Source organism: Lampetra fluviatilis, chromosome 25, assembly GCF_964198595.1.
Source record: "Lampetra fluviatilis chromosome 25, kcLamFluv1.1, whole genome shotgun sequence".
Lineage (NCBI taxonomy): Eukaryota > Metazoa > Chordata > Hyperoartia > Petromyzontiformes > Petromyzontidae > Lampetra > Lampetra fluviatilis.
The window spans coordinates 2246757-2269818 of record NC_136299.1 but is presented as its reverse complement, the minus strand read 5'-3'; the positions used below and the strand labels follow the sequence as shown (position 1 = coordinate 2269818).

General features: G+C 49.3%; 1 protein-coding gene across 1 annotated transcript in view; it reads left to right on the top strand.

Annotated features, from left to right (window-relative positions):
- The first annotated feature begins 6726 nt into the window (after positions 1–6726).
- LOC144941657 (cyclin-dependent kinase-like 1) overlaps positions 6727–23062 on the top strand; it is a 55341-nt gene continuing 39005 nt past the window's right edge. The window contains exons 1-2 of the mRNA XM_078868015.1: positions 6727–6821; positions 13458–13656. Coding sequence (XP_078724141.1) covers positions 13489–13656 — 168 coding nt within the window. The 5' untranslated portion in view covers positions 6727–6821; positions 13458–13488. The remainder of the gene's footprint in view (positions 6822–13457; positions 13657–23062) is intronic.

Sequence of the window (23062 nt, the reverse complement as noted above, 5' to 3'; positions counted from 1 at the left end):
TACTTCTTTAATATTAATGAAAAATAAAGTGAATCTTACAATACATCTTGTTTGTTTCTATACTCACTATTAATACAATCCACTCAAGTTTATTTTATTAAAGATTCCACTAGGTGGCGACAAATTATATTGTTGGATGAAACGTGCTTACGTATGATGACGTAAGCACGTTAGGGCGAGCCCTCCCGGAAGCCATAGAGAATGCATTGCAGCGCCCCCGTTCGAAAAAAAACATCTTTGAATGTACATAATCAACGATTTTTGGGTTTAGATCGCGTTATTTATAAATGTGTCGTAACCCTCCACCACCCGACACGGCCAATCAGTAAAAAAAAAAAGTGTCACGTTGACAAAAGACAAATAGTTCACTGCTTTAGCCCACCGGTGTGTTGAAGCGTGAAACCACAACATTTACAATTTGAGTACGACGTTTCGCTGGTAATTGCATCCAGCATCATCGGGCAATTCGCCAGAATGGTGAGGCTCTGCTGTGTCTCCCGTTCTTATATAGAGCAGCAGCAGGGTGACGTCATCATTAACTCATTAACTCATCAGGTGCAAAGATTTGAGGGGGGGGGTTATTGTAATTATATACTTGATTAGTAATAAGGCTATTGTTACGATGCGAGTTGTAGATTAGTAATCATTTGGAATGTGTTCTATTGTGATTATGCTACATTAATAATCAGTTAGTGCTTTTTTTCCCTTATAAGGAATTGTAATGCATCTTATTTAATAATACGCTTCCAGGCCGCACTAAGCCTGTAGCTGTCTGAGCGATTAAAGTTATTTCTGTTTCTCTCAATCTCAATGGATTCTCTAATTAGTCTTTGCCAGTAGTAACTAGTTTTACACAACACTTCAACGTTGTCAAAATCAATTGAGTGTCCCTGTTGGCAAGCATGTTCTGCCACTGCCGACAGTTGTGTTTGCGATAGTTTAATATTTCTCTGGTGTTCTTTTAGTCTTACACTAACGTTACGCCCTGTCTGTCCAATATAGCATCTGCCACATACACAATTAATCCGATATACACCTTCTGTTGATAATTTAGGTAATTCGTCTTTAGTGCACGTTACTAGTTGTTGAATTTTGTGTACTGTACCAAATCTTACTGTAATGTTTTGCTTTTGCAAAACACGGGCTAATTTGTCAGTTACTCCTGAGATAAATGGTATTTTTATTGTTTTAATAATCTGTTTTAATAACGTGCACTAAAGACGAATTACCTAAATTATCAACAGAAGGTGTATATCGGATTAATTGTGTATGTGGCAGATGCTATATTGGACAGACAGGGCGTAACGTTAGTGTAAGACTAAAAGAACACCAGAGAAATATTAAACTATCGCAAACACAACTGTCGGCAGTGGCAGAACATGCTTGCCAACAGGGACACTCAATTGATTTTGACAACGTTGAAGTGTTGTGTAAAACTAGTTACTACTGGCAAAGACTAATTAGAGAATCCATTGAGATTGAGAGAAACAGAAATAACTTTAATCGCTCAGACAGCTACAGGCTTAGTGCGGCCTGGAAGCGTATTATTAAATAAGATGCATTACAATTCCTTATAAGGGGAAAAAAGCACTAACTGATTATTAATGTAGCATAATCACAATAGAACACATTCCAAATGATTACTAATCTACAACTCGCATCGTAACAATAGCCTTATTACTAATCAAGTATATAATTACAATAACCCCCCCCCCCTCAAATCTTTGCACCTGATGAGTTAATGAGTTAATGATGACGTCACCCTGCTGCTGCTCTATATAAGAACGGGAGACACAGCAGAGCCTCACCATTCTGGCGAATTGCCCGATGATGCTGGATGCAATTACCAGCGAAACGTCGTACTCAAATTGTAAATGTTGTGGTTTCACGCTTCAACACACCGGTGGGCTAAAGCAGTGAACTATTTGTCTTTTGTCAACGTGACACTTTTTTTTTACTGATTGGCCGTGTCGGGTGGTGGAGGGTTACGACACATTTATAAATAACGCGATCTAAACCCAAAAATCGTTGATTATGAACAATATTGGTCGCGAAAGCCTACGTGTTAAACTGATCTTTGAATGTAAGTCTATGGGACCACTCGGGGCGATTCTCAGCTGGAGGGAAATCGCCCAAAAAGAGGCGGTACTCCACAGAACGTGACATGACGCTGATTGGACTATATCCAGAGGCACAGTGACGGCTAGCGTGACTCTGTGGTTGAATGACATTGGTGGTGCGTCGCCCAATCGCCCTAATGAAGAAACCGCCCCTGGTCTATGGGCAATGTTAGTCTATGGGTAATGTTAGTCTGTGGGCAGTGTTAGTCTATGGGCAATGTTAGTCTGTGGGCAGTGTTAGTCTGTGGGCAGTGTTAGTCTATGGGCAATGTTATTCTATGGGCAATATTAGTCTATGGGCAGTGTTAGTCTATGGGCAATGTTAGTCTGTGGGAAGTGTTAGTCTATGGGCAGTGTTAGTCCATGGGCAATGTTAGTCTATGGGCAATGTTAGAATATATGGGCAATGTTAGTCTATGGGCAATGTTGGTCTATGGGCAATGTTAGTCTATGGGCAATGTTAGTATATATGGGCAATGTTAGTCTATGGGCAATGTTGGTCTATGAGCAATGTTAGTCTATGGGCAATGTGAGTCTTTGGGCAATGTTAGTATATATGGGCAATGTTGGTCTATGTGCAATGTTAGTCTATGGGCAATGTGAGTCTTTGGGCAATGTTAGTATATATGGGCAATGTTGGTCTATGGGCAATGTTAGTCTATGGGCAATGTGAGTCTAGTCTATGGGTAATGTTGCCGACCGCTGATCCAGTTTATTCCCAATAAAGGTGGAAAAATCCTCATCGTTAGCGACTCATTGTCCTTATCTCTAGTTTATTAAAAGGTTTGGAATCCTCTCAACTGCTCGATGATTTTGACACCTCGACCTTAAATGTTGACATTTAAACTGGTATGAAAAGTAGTGCGATGTGTGGCGGTCCGAGACTGATCAAATATTCCCGCTTCAACATTTTTAAAACAGATCGTGATTATTTTCACAAACGAAAAATGTCCGTGACTAAATTCCAAGCACCTCCATGAAACGAATCGTGGCTTTATCAGCAGCAGCAGCAGCAAAATATCAACGCACCACCGCAGATAAATACACAGACCAACCCAATTGCGTGTATCGGCATGCCTCTTTACGGGGCAGTTAAAACTATAAAAAAAAACATTGATGAATCATGGGACCTTCTTTGTCAGTATCAAAATATGCGAATAGGTTTTTAACATCTTAACACCGGTTTTGTTGCCAGAAAAAAAGGTGAAAACCTATTCTCAACATTGATGAAATCACGATGTTTTCTTTCTCTCCCATCCACCCAAAAGGACTTTGGCGTGATAATGTTTGCGCATGAGTCGGCTCCAGTGAGTCGGTGTGGTGCATTGTCAGGGGCGCTAAGGGAACCCGTGTGGGTCACAGAGGGGGGTGGTGGTGGTGTGGTGGTGGTGGGGGGGTGGTGGTGGGGGGGGGGGCTTCACATAACGACTGAGAGAAGAGCATAAACTCGCCCTCGTGTTTGTTCGCGCGTGCAACTTTTGTGGGCGCTAAGCAAACAGCGTGGCGGTCCGAGTGAGCCAAGAGGCCATTGAAAGGCGCTGCACAACACAAACACAGTCACCCAGCATCCGTAGCACCCCCCCTCCTCCTCCTCCTCAGCCACACTCCGTGCGTTGGTCGCACCAAAGACAAAGACTCCACACCCCCCCCCCCCCCCCGGCTACTCCTCCACCGGTATAGCCTTGGCAGGTAGTTGGGGCAAGTGCTGGGAGCTTCTTCGTCATCGTGTGGCTGATGGTGATGACGACAAGATGGGTGATGATGATGACAAGATGAGTGATGATGATAATAAAGACGGTTGATGATGATGACACGATGGGTGATGATGATGATGACGTCAAGATGGGTGATGATGTTGACGACAAAGACGGTTGATGATGATGACAAAGATGGGTGATGATGATGATGATGATGACACGATGGGTGATGATGATGACACGATGGGTGATGATGATGATGACGACAAAGATGGGTGATGATGATGATGACGACAAAGATGATTTAAGATGATGACGACAAAGACGGTCACTGCTTCGCGCGCTGTCAGCTGCGCTTCTGCGGCCGTCTGGAACGCTCCTCCCGATATCACGAACCCGCTGGAGCTACGCACTTTAAAATCATCATCTTGATTGACAAACTCACTTCTTTAAATCGGCTTGTTGTGTTTAGTTTGTTGTCCTTCCCCAGCAAGACATCCGATTAGCACGTTTGGCTACGTACGGTGCTAAAGAAGTTCATCATACACAGGTGTTGACGCGGAGCGACGGCTTTGACGTTACATGGAGGTGCTTGTGCCGGATTATGTGGGCGAGGGAGCGGCTGGGGTGATGCCTCCTCTGTCGTGTTTGCGAATTCGGGCATTGAGTCGTGAAATGCGTCTTGTCTCAACGGGTACTGGGCCTCCCCTAGGTTGACTCGGCCTCAAATGAGTACCTGGTGCGGTGTGTAAAAAACATCACCGCTGGGGGGACAAAGGCGGCCGGGCGTGGTGCTGGCTACTGGGATAATCCGGCACTGTAGCCGGGCACGAGTTGGGGGTGTCGTGGTGGGTGTGGGGGTGTTGGGGGTGTTGTGGTGGGTGTTGGGGGTGTCGCGGTGGGTGTTGGGGGTGTTGGGGTCTCGTGGTGGGTGTTGGGGGTGTCGTGGTGGGTGTTGGGTGTGTCGGGGGTGTTGGGGGTGTCGTGGTGGGTGTTGGGGGTGTTGGGGGTGTCGTGGTGGGTGTTGGGGGTGTCGTGGTGGGTGTTGGGTGTGTTGGGGTGTCGTGGTGGGTGTTGGGTGTGTCGGGGGTGTTGGGGGTGTCGTGGTGGGTGTTGGGGGTGTCGTGGTGGGTGTTGGGGGTGTTGGGGGTGTTGGGAGGGTCGTGGTGGGTGTCGTGGTGGGTGTTGGGGGTGTTGGGGGTGTCGTGGTGGGTGTTGGGGGTGTTGGGGGGGTCGTGGTGGGTGTTGGGGGTGTTGTGGGTGATGGGGGTATCGTGGTGGGTGTTGGGGGTGTCGTGGTGGGTGTTGTGGGTGTTTGGGGGTGTTGGGGGTGTTGGGGGGGTCGTGGTGGGTGTTGGGGGTGTCGTGGTGGGTGTTGTGGGTGTTGGGGGTGTCGTGTTGGGTGTTGGGGGTGTCGTGGTGGGTGTTGGGGGGGTCGTGGTGGGTGTTGGGGGTGTTGGGGGGGTTGGGGGTGTTGGGGGTGTCGTGGTGGGTGTTGGGGGTGTCGTGGTGGGTGTTGGGGGGGGTCGTGGTGGGTGTTGGGGGTGTTGGGGGGGTTGGGGGTGTTGGGGGTGTCGTGGTGGGTGTTGGGGATGTCGTGGTGGCGGCGGGGAGGAATGACAACACATGGATGAATGGGGCGGGGGGGGGGGATGGAACAAGAGAGACGGGCCCGCGTTGATGGTGCTCGCGGTTTATAATAGCGCCGTGCCAACAGCGATAACAACAACAGAGTCGCCGCCGAATGAGAGAGACGGTTAATCCGAAAACCACGCAATGGTTCTAATTGTTTGCTGTTGCCAGAGGCGCGTACGGTATTGCGTGTAAAGTTGCCTTGAAGTTTAAACACGTGTTCACAAGACACACAACGCCAACAATTACATCGTTGCTTAACGCTTATATCGTGCTCTAGCGATTATTATAAAACACAACCCCCCACCACCCTCTGTGCTTTAACAGTCAGTGAGTGGTGAGTTTTATCATTGTGTAAATGTGCGCCTGTGTGCGTGCGGTGCGGGGGAGCGGTGGTGCAGCGGTTAGCGCTACGCTGCGCTCCAAAACCCCGGCTAACAGCGGTGACGATTACCTGAACCGGTCATGGGCCTATCCTAGGTCGACTCAGCCTTAAATGATGAACCTGGTGTAGCGGTGTGTAAACAGCACTGGGGGGAGACAAAGGTGGCTAGCCACCTCCTCGTGTGCCGTGTCGGCCTTAATAGGTGCTCGCTAACAGCACTTGCCCCAACAGGCTGTAAAGGCTTTACGGGAGATCTTTGTCTTTGGTGCGAGACCAGCTCTGTATAACGATTGACGCCGTGCACAGCGTTGGGCAATAGTTTACAAATAAAGAACACGTGTGATAATTAGCAGTAGCATAGTTCTGATCGACAGACAGATGTGACGCCCTCGAATAGTAAAACCAACGCGTCCACGAGCTGCTTGCCAGTTTCCCAGAGCGTTGAGAAAAGCGAGCTGCCACTCATCATGATCCTCATCATCCTCTCGTGTAACCCTTCACCCACCCCCGCCCCCCTCTCTCCACAATGCTTCTCTTGCCCAGCACCCACCTCCCCGCTACCTCCTCCTGCCTCTTCTTTCACCACCCCACCCTGAGTAATCACGAGTAACAATCAGGCGCACACACCACGCACACGCACAGGTGGTGGCCAAGCAGGTAGCATCGACGCGGTCACCTGGGCACGCTGAGCGTTTGGGACAAGCAGCCAAAACACACACACAAGCCTACAGGGTCCACTCAAGCCACGGGTGACTCAAGCCAGCGGTGGATCAACTGAGGGCTGACTCAGGCCAAGGCTGACTCAAGCCAAGGCTGACTCAAGCAAGGTTTGATCCAAGCCACAGTCGACTCAAGCCAGAGGTGACTCTCAAGTGAGGGCTGACACAGCGGCCCCACCACGCAGCCGATGAAGCAGGGAGCATCACCACCCGGAGAGGTGATGCAGCGTGGTTGAAGGGAGACGCCACACAACATCACGCCGACACGGTGAGCAGAACGTGGGATTGTGACCGTGTCCCCCGGATTACACGAGGCACTTGCCCTCCCCCTCTTCTGTATTTTAAAGAAAAGGTTTGAAGGTGCGTCCTATAATCCAATCGTTGTGCTTGTTGTGAACGTGCGTGTACCAGATTTCTCTAAGTGTATCATTGACACTTGGGCCGCGGAGTTTGGGGTGCGTCTTACATTAATCTGGGGGGTTGCCGTATTTTCTCTGTGGGGTTCACAGCGTCTTCTTCGTTTGGCTGATGTTCATCTTTAGATCTCTGTGTGAGTCTATGGGTCTCAGTGTGAATCTTTAGTTATCTGTGTGAGTCTGTGGTCGCTATGTGAGTCTATGGGTTTCAGTGTGAATATATAGATCTCTGTGTGAGTCCATGGGTCTGTATGTCAATCTATGGGTCTCAGTGTGATTATAAAGATATATGTGTGAGTCTGTGGGTCTCTATGTGAGTCCATGAGTCTGTATGCCAGTCTATGGGTCTCTGTGTGAATCTATAGATCTCTGTATTAGTCTATGGGTCTCTATGCCAGTCTGTGGGTCTGTGTGAATCTATAGATCTATGTGAGTCTGTGGTCGCTATGTGAGTCTATGAGTTTCCGTGTGAATCTATAGATCGCTGTGTGAGTCTGTGGTCGCTACGTGAGTCTATGGGTCTCTGTGTGAATCTATGGATCTCTGTGTGAGTCTGTGGTCGCTATGTGAGTCTATGGGTTTTCCGTGTAAATCTATGGATCTCTGTGTGAGTCTGTGGTTCTGTATGCCAATCTATGGGTCTCAGTGTGAATCTATAGATCTCTGTCTTCTTCGGATGGCCGATGTTGATGTCGACGAACGGCTGTAACTTTACATTGAGGTGGTTAATGCGCAGGATGATTGCGTCGCGAGTAGTGGATCACTGTGGTGGTGGTGGTGATCCCTCCTCCGCATATGTGAATCGGGCATTGAGTTGTTGGTGTGTGTTCCGTGGCCGTATGTTCACACAGTTGATCCATCTTCACGTGCATGATCCTGAGCAAAAGTATTTGTACGTTAAGTGAGTTCTTGTATGAAGAGCGTGAGGTTGTGGAATAGTGTAGAGATCACTGCTATTACGATATATTTTTACATTTGACTACCTATGGCCCACTGAACTGCATAGCTCTTTTTCAGAAGCGAACTGGCTATCGAAAATGATAGCTCAACGAAGTGGCTTATCACGTCAAATACTCTGAACGCATTTTGATCCTAAATGTGGAGGGTAAAACCGGAGGCCCCGGAGAAAAATCCATGCGACCACGGGGAGAGAGAGAAAGACACGCAAATTCCAAATATACATGCCTCAGGGTCGTGATCAAACCCACGACCTCCTGTATAGTAGGCGACGCAGTTAACATCTCGCCACCGCCAGCGCCCACATCGTGACACAAGCTACAGGGAAGGGAGTAAAGAGGCGGTGAGTGAATCGCAATATGCCAAGCAGGTTGCTGACCAATGCGGATGGCTTACTGAGTTATCTCCTGCGAGCTGGTGGAGTGTCTGGATGTTGCTGCGTCTCCCACCTTACTGAGTTATCTCCTGCGAGCTGGTGGAGTGTCTGGATGTTGCAGCGTCTCCCACCTTACTGAGTCATCTCCTGCGAGCTGGTGGAGTGTCTGGATGTTGCTGCGTCTCCCACCTTACTGAGTCATCTCCTGCGAGCTGGTGGAGTGTCTGGATGTCCATGCGTCTCCCACCTTACTGAGTTATCTCCTGCGAGCTGGTGGAGTGTCTGGATGTCCATGCGTCTCCCACCTTACTGAGTCATCTCCTGCGATCTGGTGGTGTGTCTGGATGTCCATGCGTCTCCCACCGTACTGAGTCATCTCCTGCGAGCTGGTGGAGTGTCTGGATGTCCATGCGTCTCCCACCTTACTGAGTCATCTCCTGCGAGCTGGTGGAGTGTCTGGATGTCCATGCGTCTCCCACCTTACTGAGTCATCTCCTGCGAGCTGGTGGAGTGTCTGGATGTCCATGCGTCTCCCACCTTACTGAGTTATCTCCTGCGAGCTGGTGGAGTGTCTGGATGTCCATGCGTCTCCCACCTTACTGAGTCATCTCCTGCGAGCTGGTGGAGTGTCTGGATGTCCATGCGTCTCCCACCTTACTGAGTCATCTCCTGCGAGCTGGTGGAGTGTCTGGATGTCCATGCGTCTCCCACCTTACTGAGTTATCTCCTGCGAGCTGGTGGAGTGTCTGGATGTCCATGCGTCTCCCACCTTAGCAATATATATTTTAAATTGGCCAAACAGGGAAATGCAACATCTTGAATACACAGTACGGCTTTCACACTTCATGTATTTTAACAGCAGGGTGCGTATACACAGTGTGGGTATCACAGGGTGGGGGCGAGTCTCCACGTCCCCTTTAGCGTTGAGCCCCGTGGGTTGACGCATTGGCACGGGTTTCAGTATCGCGTCTGATGGCGCACCGCGTGGTTATCAGTGTTTCACTTCAAACTCAAGAGAGGCATCAAGGCGCCTTGGTCTCGTGACAGTTTTATTCGCGCAATCTGGGGGCCAGTCGACAGACAGGCTGGTGGGAGGGAGAGGAGGAGGGATGCTCAAGAGGTTGTGTTTTATTACGTGGTACGCGGGGGCGTTGCGGTGATGAGATGTTAACTCCCTCGCCTGGTGTGCAGGAGGTCGTGGGTTCGATTCTGACACTGACGCCTGTTGCTGTATATTTGGAGTTTGCGTGTCTCTCTCTCTCCGTGGCCGTGTGGATTCCGGGTCCTCTGGGTTTCCCCTCCACATTTAGAATCAACAAGCACGCGTTTAGAGTGTGGGGCTTCTGCTATAAATGTCCACGAGATAAGCCACTTCGTTGAGCTATCATTTGTCATAGCCAGGTCGCTTCTGAAAAAGCGCTACGTTGCTCAGTGGGCTTTATCAGTTTGTCTTTAGACAGTGTATCACGTGATGGAATATGGACATTCAGCGATGGTTTCCAATAGAAATTCCAGAGCGTGACGCGTATCGCGACTACTGGCGTGGTTACTGCTCTCCCAGTGAGCTGCACTCATCGATTCTTCTGCGCATGGGTCGGAGTTGGTCCACCAGATTCTGATTCATCTGGTCCACACTGTGTAACAACCACCACTACCAACAAACAATATTGCAGGTTACAGCAAAACACGTACACAGTCGCTCACTTACTCACCCACTCACTAAATCATTCAGCCACTCAATCACTCACCCTTTCACTCACCCACTCACTCCATCACCTACTCACCACGCTGCAGGTCACAGCAAAATACTTACACGATCACTCACCCACCCACCCGCTAACGCACTCACCACCTCACTCACCCTTTCACTTATTCACTCACCCACCACGCCGCAGGTGACAACAATACACTTACACAATTACTTAATAACCCATGCACTCGCTAACTCACTCACCCACTCACCCATCCACTCACCGTTTCACCCAGTCACTTAGCCATCCACTCACTCAATCACTCCCTCACTCTCTCACTCACCCACTCACCACGCCGCAGGTCACAACAATACACTTACACAAGCAATAGGAAATGGCTATTATTCTCCACAAACGTTGCTTTTATGACCAGGACTTTATGTGAACGAAATACACAAATGCACACCACGTTTTCTCATTGAAAATAGGTACATTTCAAAGCAATGTTTGTGGGGAAAAATAGCTATTTTCTGCACTTTTGAGGCATACGCAATTAGGAAATAACACTTACTACCCAGGAACAAAAAAAATGTGTTACAGTGTTATTTATTAATAGGCCGTGGTGGGGCATTTGTGGATCCGTGTTCAGTCGACCCTTCACAGACACGAGTGAGCGAGTGAGGGGCGTGCCCCCTACTACACGTCACTACTACACGTCACTACAACACGTCACTACACACGTCACAACACGTCACAATGTTACGGTTTCAAGCATGGGCGGAACTTGTGGGGAAGGGGGGGGCACGGGCCGGGGGAGGGGTGCAATGCCCCTCCCAAACTGGACAACTTCATTAATTCATTTTCAGAAGTTTACAATTAAGAGTACAAATGAATAGATTATATGTGGGCGCGATGTGTAATGTGAGGGATAACCCGAATCCCTGCCCCGCACCCCCAAAGTATATAAGTCAAACTCGGCCTATGGCTTTAAGGCTTTCGGAGGAGGGAGATGCACTCACAGTCGTCAAAACGTCAAGTTGAGTTCGCTTAAAAACCACGTGGCGCTCCTTATCTGGCACAAATCCATAGCTGGCAACCCCTTATCAGTGCCCTACCTTATCACAGACCAATTCAGACCTTATTGGTCACCCCGCGCCCTTATAAATCTCAGCGTTCATCCTACAAAGTCCCGTTACAAGGGAGAAACACAAACAAATAGACACAAATTAACGTTTTTTTTGTGCCCGTATTGAAACGGCTGTGTACGCCGTACGGACCTGAAAACTCAATTTCCCTGCACAAGTCTACGGGCTAAACCGTGTGGGTTGACGGCTATGCAAACCTGCCACCCGAAGCGCCGTTGATGGAGGTTTCCAGCAGCGGAGATATTTGCGAGAGGCACGGTGCTGTTGACAAGGCCAGGCAGGTTCCTCGGGCGGGCGAGGGTGGTGAGAGGAGACAGAGCCAAAGGGACACGGTGTCTGAGAGAAGCCGGGGGCCATTGCGATCCTCCTCATCTTGCCCCCATGTCCCCTTCAGCCGCACGGGACACGTGACCCACAGACTTAAAGGGTACGCTCGTGGATGCACGTCGAACTTCCTTCGCACCGTACGTAGCCCCAACCGCAACTGTGTCTCGGAGAATCCCACCACAGACGCACCAACCCGAAGTTCAAAACTCAAGGTCTGCACAATCAACGGTGTGAACGGTAGCCCCGAATGTTCCATTCGATGCATGCGCATGATGGTAGGGGGCCGTCCATAAATGACGTCACGCACCTGCGGGGTGGGGTCAGACATTTGTAATGATGTATGACGAGGGGGGGGGGTGAGAAATGTGACGTCACATAAAAATGTGACGTCACATCAAATTACGCTATTTTGGACGATTTTTGACCCCCCCCCCCCTCGTCACACGGCGTCACAAAACGTCAGACCCTACCTCAAATATGACGTCACAAAACTCTGCCTCCCCCCCCGCAAATAAAACATGCTTCAAATCGCTTTAAACTATTGTCATTGTAGTGCGTATTTAATGTGGCGCTGCACTCTGATGTTGTAGGAGAAACATTTATTAAAAAGTCTGTTTAATTAAGTAGAACGTGTTGTCTATATTTATTTAAAGTTGCGCATTTTGATGTGACGTCACATTTCTCAAACCCCCCCCCCCCACCTCGTCACACATCGTCACAAATGCCTGACCCCCCCCCCCCCCCCAGGTGCGTGACGTCATTTATGGACGGCCCCTAGGCTCTCCGTGATGCCATCACCTTCACGCCTTAATTCAAGGCCCAAACTTCTTTGGAATTAAATTTCGATTTAAAGCTTTCGTGACTGCAGGGATTCATCTTCTTGGTTCTTTCGGTAAAGTCATGTAGAAGGGAAGTAATAAAATAATAAAAATAAAACATAATAAAATAAAATAATTCTCACGACGTTTCGGCTACAACGCAAGCAGCCGTCTTCAGGTGAAGCATGAGACACTACCAAGCTAGAAGCTTATATATAAGCTGGGTTGGAGGTGGAAGAGCGCCTTAACAAAAAGAATGTGCATATGAAGAGGAATTTAGCATATTCATGGGAAATGCGTAGGAGGTGGGTGGGGGGGGTTTCATAGTCATATTATGCCCATGCATTATGCAGGATCAGCAGCACCAAGGGAGGGTGCAGGGAGTAGCATTAACAAAGGAAAGGAATGTTAATAGTATGTAGCTGCAGTTACTAAACAACCACGTAGAAAACTAAAGTATAAACTACATTAAAAACTAAAGTATAAACTGCATAGCACCATCAGTATACTTACTATACTCTACAATAAGCTGAGTTACTAGCAGCAAGTAATACATTACAATTCTACGTCGTAAAATTATATAATATGCTTCCATCTAAACTTTATTCTCTTACATCACACGAGCAAACCGCCTTATGAGGCTGGTTGTTGTAATCACCAGAGAAACGTCGTTCTCGAAATGTAAATGTTGTGGGTTTACTCTCCAACACACTGAAGTAGTGACTCATTGGCACGTGTTCTTTACGTGACAAACCTTACTGATTGGCTGTGTCGGGTGGTGATGGGTAAGCGACACATTTATACTTACGCGATCTCACCCCCCAAAAAACCTTTATTATTATGAATAATAAAGGTCGTGACAGCCTACGTGTTGAACTTACACGTGCATCTACTTCTCAGATGTGCTTCCGCGGCCATCTGCAATGCCATTCCGATATTAGAAAGCCACTGGAGCTACGCACTAGATTCAAAACACATTTCTTTAGAACTGCTTTTAGTGTTTAGTTTTGTTGTATTTCCCGAGCACCTCCAAATTAACCCAGTTGACTCCGTACGCTGCGAAATAAGTTTTACATACTGTACACACACCTATGTGCCGTCTGAGCCTTGACCGTTCCTGGCCCCCGCGGTGACCGTGACGACGCTTCTCATTATCGCGATGGCTGCGATGCAGGTCGCGGGACGGGGGAGACATTCGCGGAGCCATGGACAAGTACGAGAAGCTGGGCAAGGTGGGAGAGGGCTCCTACGGCGTGGTGTTCAAGTGCCGGCAACGGGACACGCAGCAGCTGGTCGCCGTCAAGAGGTTCATGGAGTCGGACGACGATTTGGTCATCCGCAAGATCGCGATACGGGAGATCAGGATGCTGAAGGCGAGTGTCGATCGTGGAACGAGTTTCAACTCGTGTAACGCCTGCCCAGACGTCGCCGGGCAGGCGTTCGCTCGCTGTCGTAGAGAAAGCGACGACTCAAGAGGAACCGCAGGACGAGCGGGAAGGCGGCAGCCACGCGATGAGCCGGCGCCAGCAATTGCTAAAGCTCTGCAGACCTCTATTTATAAAGATGTTATCGGTCAATTAAAACTAAGCTAAAATGTTTTCTTTTACCAGGTCAGGCCAACTGAGCTATGTAGTTCTTCTTCATAAGTGACCTGGCCACATATGATAGCACAACGAAGTGGCTTATTGTGTGGAAATTTATAGCAGCCAAATACTCTGAACGCATTTTAATTTTAAATCTGGAGGGAAAAACCAGAGGACCCAGAGAAAAATCCACGCCACCACGGGGAGAGAGACACGCAGACTCCAAATATTCAGGCGTCAGGGTCGGGATCGAACCCACGACCTTCTGTATACCAGGCGAGGTGTTTAATATCTCATCACAGTGGCATTATTTACAGAGGCTGGTTGCTGGCTGACATTCCAGAAAAAAATCACCTGCTGTTTGCACAGAGAACATTTGTGATGCTGCTTGGAATTTTTGTCACACTGGATGTAAAAAAACGTTTAACTGTGTAATTTTATGAGTAAATACCCTGACATTTATGGTTTAAATGTCAAAACGTCACCGATTATATATTTTAAAGCCACAGCATTATTGACAAACGCGTTTAGTAGGTTTTGTTATTGTTACGGTAGCTCCGTATGGAAGTAAATAATAATAATTTCTTACAATTGACATTTTTCGTCGGGTGGAAAATCCCACGGAGGCATCCTTGAACCAGTGGCAGGCGACGATGCGCTTTGCGAACGAAATAACCCCCTGCGAGAAACAAGTGGAACAACAACACAACAGCACGAAGTGCTTGAACTCACGTAATGCAGCAACGGCTGCCACTGAAACTCGAGCAGCTCACTTGCCATTGCTTGCTTCACCACAGGGAAGGGAGACGATGCGCCTCACAAAGGCCGCTGAGATGCCCACAACAAAGCAGTGGGAGCCCTGATAAATCATCCTAAAATAGTAACTCAAAGGTCTATAAATCATGCGCAGGTCAGTGGCACTACAGCTGTGTTCTTCATTGAAAGCCCTCCTGATATGCGGCCTTCCACAATACGTTGTTCAAGTTCATTTCAAGTTCAAGTTAATTTATTAGGTATAGCCCTGTGAGCCATTTGGCTCTTGTATCGGGTGCAACCGCAACAAACAAAAAACAAAAACATGAACAAAAAACATCTTAAAGTGAATATGTGACTGAGATGTTAACTACTTCGCGTGGTATACAGGATGTCGTGGGTTCGATCCCAACCCTGACGCCTGCTGTATATTTAGAATTTGCTTGTTCTCCCCGACTTTTGTTGAGCTATCATTTGTGGCCAGGCCGCTTATGAAAAAGAGTGATATAGCTCAGTGGGTCTTACCTGGTAGAATAAGTTAGTTGTTAATTTAATACACAAAACCCAATGGTTTCAAATGTGTGGCAGCCATCACACATTCATGATGTCGTATTGGTGAAAGTGGCCGATAATGAGTGAAGAACACACCGGTGTAAGTGCTCGTTGTTATGCTGTTCCTCGTGCAATCCATCAGCTGTGCACGGCCTTCTGGGAGCGCGGAATTTCGGCAGCATTGCTTCAGAAACAGCAAACTTTGGACCAGTTTCGACAGGCATTGATGCACTTCCAGAAGTCCGTGTGGTTGATTGGGTTATGGCAAGATGTTTTGCTTTTATGTGGAGAGACGGATATGTGAAGGAGACATCGCCTGCCAACTTAGTTCTTTAGACCGTGCTCTTCATTTTTCCCCCGTGAAAAATCCATGCCACCACGGGGAGAGAGACACGCAGACTCCAAATATCCAGGCGTCACAGGGTCGGGATCGAACCCACGACCTTCTGTATACCAGGTGAGGTGTTTAATATCTCATCACAGCGGCATTTTTACAGAGGCTGGTTGCTGGCTGACATTCCAGAGAAAAATCACCTGCTGATTGCACAGAGAACATCTGTGATGCTGCGAGGAATTTTTGTCACACTGGATGTAAAAAAATGGTTAACCGTGTATTTTTATGAGTAAATACCTTATCATTTATGGTTTAAATTAACAAAGGCCAATTGTAAAAAACGTCACCGATAATATATTTTTAAAGCCACAGTATTATTGACAAACGCGTTTAGTAGGTTTTGTTACTGTTACGGTAGCTCCGTATGGAAGTAAATAATAATAATTTCTTACAATTGACATTTTTCGTCGGGGGGAAAATCCCACGGGGGAATCCTTGAACCAGTGGCAGGCGACGATGCGCTTCGCGAACGAAATAACCCCCTGCGAGAAACAAGTGGAACAACAACACAACAGCACGAAGTGCTTGAACTCACGTAATGCAGCAACGGCTGCCACTGAAACTCGAGCGGCTCACTTGCCATTGCTTGCTTCACCACAGGGAAGGGAGATGATGCGCCTCACAAAGGCCGCTGAGATGCCCGCAACAAAGCAGTGGGAGCCCTGATAAATCATCCTAAAATAGTAACTCAAAGGTCGATAAATCATGCGCAGGTCAGTGGCACTACAGCTGTGTTCTTCATTGAAAGCCCTCCTGATATGCGGCCTCCCACAATACGTTGTTCAAGTTCATTTCAAGTTCAAGTTCATTTATTAGGTATAGCCCTGTGAGCCATTTGGCTCTTGAATCGGGTGCAACCGCAACAAACAAAAAACAAAAACATGAACAAAAAACATCTTAAAGTGAATATGTGACTGAGATGTTAACTACTTCGCGTGGTATACAGGATGTCGTGGGTTCGATCCCAACCCTGACGCCTGCTGTATATTTAGAATTTGCTTGTTCTCCCCGACTTTTGTTGAGCTATCATTTGTGGCCAGGCCGCTTATGAAAAAGAGTAATATAGCTCAGTGGGTCTTACCTGGTAGAATAAGTTAGTTGTTAATTTAATACACAAAACCCAATGGTTTCAAATGTGTGGCAGCCATCACACATTCATGATGTCGTATTGGTGAAAGTGGCCGATAATGAGTGAAGAACACACCGGTGTAAGTGCTCGTTGTTATGCTGTTCCTCGTGCAATCCATCAGCTGTGCACGGCCTTCTGGGAGCGCGGAATTTCGGCAGCATTGCTTCAGAAACAGCAAACTTTGGACCAGTTTCGACAGGCATTGATGCACTTCCAGAAGTCCGTGTGGTTGATTGGGTTATGGCAAGATGCTTTGCTTTTATGTGGAGAGACGGATATGTGAAGGAGACATCGCCTGCCAACTTAGTTCTTTAGACCGTGCTCTCCATTTTTTCCCCGTGTTGTACCGAATGCTGTCCGGCGCGATGTCTGACGTTTCGCTCCACGTTGCTGGGAGCTTTAGCAGGAGCTTCAGCTCCACGCGGTGAACTCAGAAACACGCTGTCCAGGCACTGGACTAGGGGCACATTTCATCTGTCAGTGTCTCATCGCAGCCACCACCCAATCACGACTAACGCTGTGCCCAGCCATGCTCCGAGGTTAATCACACAATCGGAAGGCCGTGAGTTTAAAATCCTGGTCATGGGTTCACACTTAGCCCATCATCCACGGGGATGAAACATCAAGTCAGTTCCTGTCTTGTGATAAGTTTGGTGTTCTTCACTCATTTTCAGAGGGGGGAGGGCACGATCGCCGGTGAGACATCATCAGTGTGAGGGCCGCCACAGCGGCACGATGATGATGATGATGAGGGGTGTCTTCACTCTTTGTGTATTGTCGGGGGCCGCACTAAAGGTCCTTAGTGGCCCGTGGTGGCCTTGCAATGATCAACACTCTGATTACACTGGTCAACACACTTTTTCTGGCATAAGGTATTCCAACGGTTTTAATGTAATTTTGGGGTGCTGATTCCAAATCTGGCATCAGTTTTTGTCTATCACATCAGGTTTTTGAGATATCAAATATTGCATTTTCAATAAAAATTTCAGAAGAAAAAGATTAAATAAATGTGAATATCTACATAAAATGATATTATAAACACACTATCCTAAAAATACAGCACCATATTTTAACACTAAAGCAGTCACTGACTCGCAACAACTTGCAATCATAAGTGACAGAGTTAATTTCGGGTAAAATCAATGAAAATGGGGTATGCCGATAGCATAAAAATGAGATGTGATAGAGCGAATCTGAGATTAGATTTGGAATCAGCACCCTGAAATTAGTCTAAAACAGCTTCAAAAGTCCTGTCCAGAAATTTTTGTTGTTGTTGACCAGTGTAAGTCATCAATGGCCAATGTAGGGATATACTGAACCCCTGTTATAGAAACGTAGAAATGCCACCGCTCAGGGCTGCCAACAGAGAGGAGCACTGCCCCGCGCTAACTAACACATGATTAGTTTGGGTGGCTACGTTCGGGGGCAAAAGAAGGTCAACGTACACAGAGACAGAGGTGCTGCCGGACTGGAGCACTCATAAGATGTCGCTTCCCATGAACTCCATGACCTCATGCATTTTTGCAAATCTCTGAAAACAAAATCCCATCGTTGACATATCCATGCTAAACTACAGGTAGTCCCCGAGTTACGATGGGGTCCGACTTACGATATTTCGATCTTACGATGGCGATAGTGATACGACAAAATTGCCATCAACAACCTAACATCGTTCAAGTATGCAGACGACGGACATAATCTTGGTGAGTACAGTACAATATGATACGTTACGATACGTTCAATGCATGTACGATACGTAGCTTTAGCGATTTCTTTTTAGGGTTACCACGATACGATACGTTCAATGCATGTTAAAAGTTTTTTTTATAGCAGATAGGATTGTTTCCTGAAAAAACTTTCTATAAATTGCAGTTCATATAGGTAGGCTAAGAATTTACCTTGTTTTTTACTTTACATTTTACTGTGCAATACAGTATTGTAATTAATAAATACATACAGCATATAGTTTGTACAGTACGGTACTGTAAATTGCTCTGTTTTGCTAAATTATCACTATTCTTTTAGACTCCTGGGGAGGCTAGGCCATCTTCGACTTACAATATTTTCGACTTACGATGGGGTCGTCGTAACGCATCTCCATCGTAAGTAGAGGACTGCCTGTATTGTGTACCTACCTGCACGTGTGTTGTTAATCCACTGCTGGTCGAAGGCCTTCTCCCCCCACGCCTAGCAGGGCCATGATGTGTTATTTTGACCATACTTCACCACGCTGGTCAGTGCGGGTCAGTGGAAGGTGAGAGGTGTGCAGAGCAACAATAGAGTTCACTTACACCACCCTCTGCTGCCCGCGGCACCCATCTTTTGCGCATGATGGTCATCATTCTGAGCTCAGCCCCTACTTATCTTCTGAGCTCGATGACAATGATCATCTACTAGTAATGTAAACTTGTAATGCACTGCTGCACGGTATTCACTCATTCTCACACAGACAGACTCAGAGACGTGAGGAACCACAGACAAGCAGGAAGGCATCCACGCCAATGATTGCGGTCCTCTTTATATATCAAGGAGTTTTCCGCCGATGAGTGTGTGCTTAGACGCCGGAGGAAACCAGAGCATCCTGAGAAAACCCACGCGTGCGAGGGGGAAACACTCTATCCCATGCAGATGGAACAGGTGGAGTCCACATGATTGCTGTGCTGCCTTCACCAGGCAAGCCAGGGCATGGCACCACCTCGATGCCCACAGGAAGGGAGTTCTGCGACATCTGTGCGGTAATCCACAGACCTTTGCTGCTGCCTACCCAGCGCTGCGTTGCAGGCGGCCACGTGCAGCAGAGTAGCCACCACCACCGCCGCCTGGCGGGTTGTGATGAGATCGGGCACATGGTTTGGTCATAGGCTCGTGTACATTTTCCACAAACGAACCACAATACCTTGCTGATCTCGCCAAGGAGCATAAATCACCACACGAACTCCGGCCGTCCTCACATCAGCGGGGTTTGGCTGCCTATCGGACAACAGACGGTCACCGCACTGCACGCTTTCAGATGCGCTCGTGCCTCCGTCTTAAAGGCTCTTTCAACATTAAGAAGCCACTGGAGCTATGCACTTTTAAATCAAGTTCAAGTTAATTTATTAGGTAGAGCCCTGTGAGCCATTCGGCTCTTGAATCGGGTGCAACCGCAACAAACAGAAAACAAGAACATGAACAAGAAAACATCTTCAAGTGACTATGTGACTATGTGCAAACAGAAAATCCAAGAAAAGACAGCAAAATATTGCATAAAAAGCACCGTACACCAACGCTGTGTGCAAAAATCCCAGTGGGATGCAAGTCAAACAACAACAAAAACCACAAGACAACTTAGATTAAGGCCATCAGTCTAACTCTGTACTACAACAAACAAACATGGCCAAACCAAAAAACTTTTCGAAAATCACCAAAATAAAGCCATAAAAGCAATGAAACAGTGATCATAGGAACTGTGACCGAATTTTCACAATATACGACGTCAACAACATGTGTGAGGGTCGCTAGCCCCCGCGATCCCTCCCTCGGTACCCCTAACGGCCGGGTTAACCTCATTACTCGCCCCCTCGCTGCTAGGCGAACCGCTGCTGCGTTCTTCACCCATGGGGTGAGAGCCGTCGCTCCAGGATTCCCCTCCCCCGCGGGTCCGCGTAGTAGGCATGTTTAATTACGTACGCGCACACCCACACACAGCTCTGCGCGGCACTCACTCAACCCTGACCACTCACGCTAGGATCGCGCACCTGTATTATACACGTCGTGAACGTGCGCGCACACACGCATACAGCTCCACACGCGATACCCACTCTTGCGCCGCTCTGCGCCGCGCTCGCCGCTCACGTTATGATCGCGCACCTGGGGTACGCTGATTACGCACGCCGCGAGCTTACGCATACACAGTACCACACGCGTTCACACTTATAACACGAGATCACACGAGGCCACGATCAGCTATTAATGATTTATTGTCTGCTACGTGGGACTGGTTGTTGAGTCAGTATGAATCGACGAGGCTGCCTACTCTACTAACCCGGAACCTATTCCCTATTTATCGTTCACGAAACACTTTTACCTCCTTACTCACGGTTTGAGGCACTCGACGTTCCGTGGGTTTTCCTCGCTGCTTGCCTCGACACGTCGCACGGACGTCCGGAGGGCAGAGCTGGGGCAGTCCTGGACGTTGGCTTCTCGGAGCAAGAGAGCGATTTCCCCTTTGCGCTCCCCATTTACCCTCCCTACCTCAAAGGGAATGCGACTCTGGACAATAGGCTCGCGACCCTCTCGCATCCGCACCGCCGTTCCGGGCGCTTTTGATATGCTACTTAATGCTCAACCTGCGCGGCGCAAATTCCAATCAATCCGCTTTTGATATGCTAATTAATGCTCAACCTGCGCGGCGCAAATTCCAATCAATCCCTTTCTCACGCAGGCCCCCCCCCCCATTATCGCAGTTTATGCGGCGGCGTCCGTCACAAAGGTGCGCCGTGGGAATTTGTGCACGGCTCCCCGCGTGACCCCGCTCTCCCGATTACTCATACTAACAGCCTTATCCTTTAACTCCCCTAACAATGGTGCCTGCGTGTTTTCTAATGATGCTCCTCCATCACAATGCTTATTCTCTCTGCCTGCCCCGTCGATACTTGCGTGTGTGGGGTGTGTGAGATGCGTTTCCCCCGCGGTGGCCGAGTGGCCCCTCGCTGCGACCTTGCAACCTTAAGGCCGGTCGCAGCGCCGCGGTGCAAAGTAGCGTCGGGGGAGGTCGTCCAATTCCCTGGTCGCCGGAAACCGTGAAAGTTTAATCCCGATAAGGGCTTCTCGGATAAAAACCGGTCGGCCAGGTGACCTCCCCACGGAGCTCTATGGGGGGGGGGAATGCGTGCGGGTGTGTTCGTGTGAGGTGAGGTGAGGGGGACGCGGGGTCGGCTCCGTCGCTTGGTGGTGGCGAGGTCTTAGATGGGGCGCCTGCTGAACGGCTTCGTGGCGGCGGCATGACATCGCCCCCTGAGGTGCTGGTCTCCGTCCCGGGTTGACTGGCTTGAGCCGCGCCCACGAGGAAACGCTGCGGGGTCCGGGGGGTCCGTCCGGCCCTCGTGGCTGGTCTCGGGGTGGGTGGCTCCGTCCTCTGCAGCTCCTGCGGCGGCCTCCTCCTCCACTCCAGCGGCTCTCCCTGTACCTCGGTACCTGCGGGCTGGGGTACAAACTCAGAAGCAGAGGGGTTTAGGGGCCGTCGTCCGCGCCGTCCCCTGGCGGGGTCGGGGCGTCTCGGGGGCCCGGCGGGGCCCATGTAGGGTGCGAGACCCCCCAACACGAGGGGTGCGGGTACTCCGGGATTACGGGGCCTTCGAGTGACGGGGTTCTCTCTCGCCGGGGCCGCTTTCCACGGTTTTAAGCGGCGGACGTTGACCACCGTCTCTCGATCCCTCTCCCCGCCATAAATTAGTACCGTCCAGGGGGAGATCTGTCGCACCACGGTCCAGGGTCCCCGCCAGTAGGTCGTCAGTTTCCCCACCTGCCCGGCCCCGACGCGAGGGGTGTGTAGCCACACCTTAGCGCCTGTCAGGAAAAAGGGGGGTTCCATGCGGGGTCGGGTGCCCTGTTCCTGCCGCCGATGCGCGGCTTCCCCTTGCGGGTATGCTCGGCCTCGGGCTTCTCGCAGGGTCTCCAACAGGTGTTCCACGGGGCGGCTTCCCTCCTCCGGCTGGGGGGAAGGGACGCCGAATAGCAGATCTGCGGGTAAACGAGACTCACGGCCGAACATCATTAAAAACGGGGTTTGTCCCGTCGACGTGTGTACGGTGGTGGCGTAGGCGAAAAGGGCGTAGGGGAGGTGTTCGTCCCAATCCCGTTGATTTGCGGCCGCCATACGTTTGAGTTTCCCCGCTAGGGTCTGATTCATGCGCTCCACCATACCGTTCGCTTGGGGGTGGTACGCTGTGGTTCGGTCCTTCTGGATTCCGAACTCTCGGCACAGTGCCTGGAACAACTCGGCCTCGAACTCGCTACCCTGGTCGGTGAGGACTCGTTCTGGGATCCCGTGCTTAAGTACGTAGTGTTCCACGAATGCCCGGGCCACCACCAAGGCCGTTTTATCAGGGATGGCCACTGCCACGGGGTAGCGGGTGAAATACTCTACTGCGACTAGGATATATCGGTTGCCTCGATGGGATCGCGGGAATGGCCCCTGTAGGTCAATCCCGACCAGCTGATTCGTGCGGCTGACGCGGAACGGCCTTAGGGGTACCTGGTATCGTGCCGGTTTCGGCCCGCACTGCTGACAGGCGCGGCAGCCCTGTACCCAGGCCGCCACGTCTTGTGCCAATTTGGGCCAGAGATACTGGCGACGCAGGGTTTCTCGAGTGCGTCGTTCCCCATCG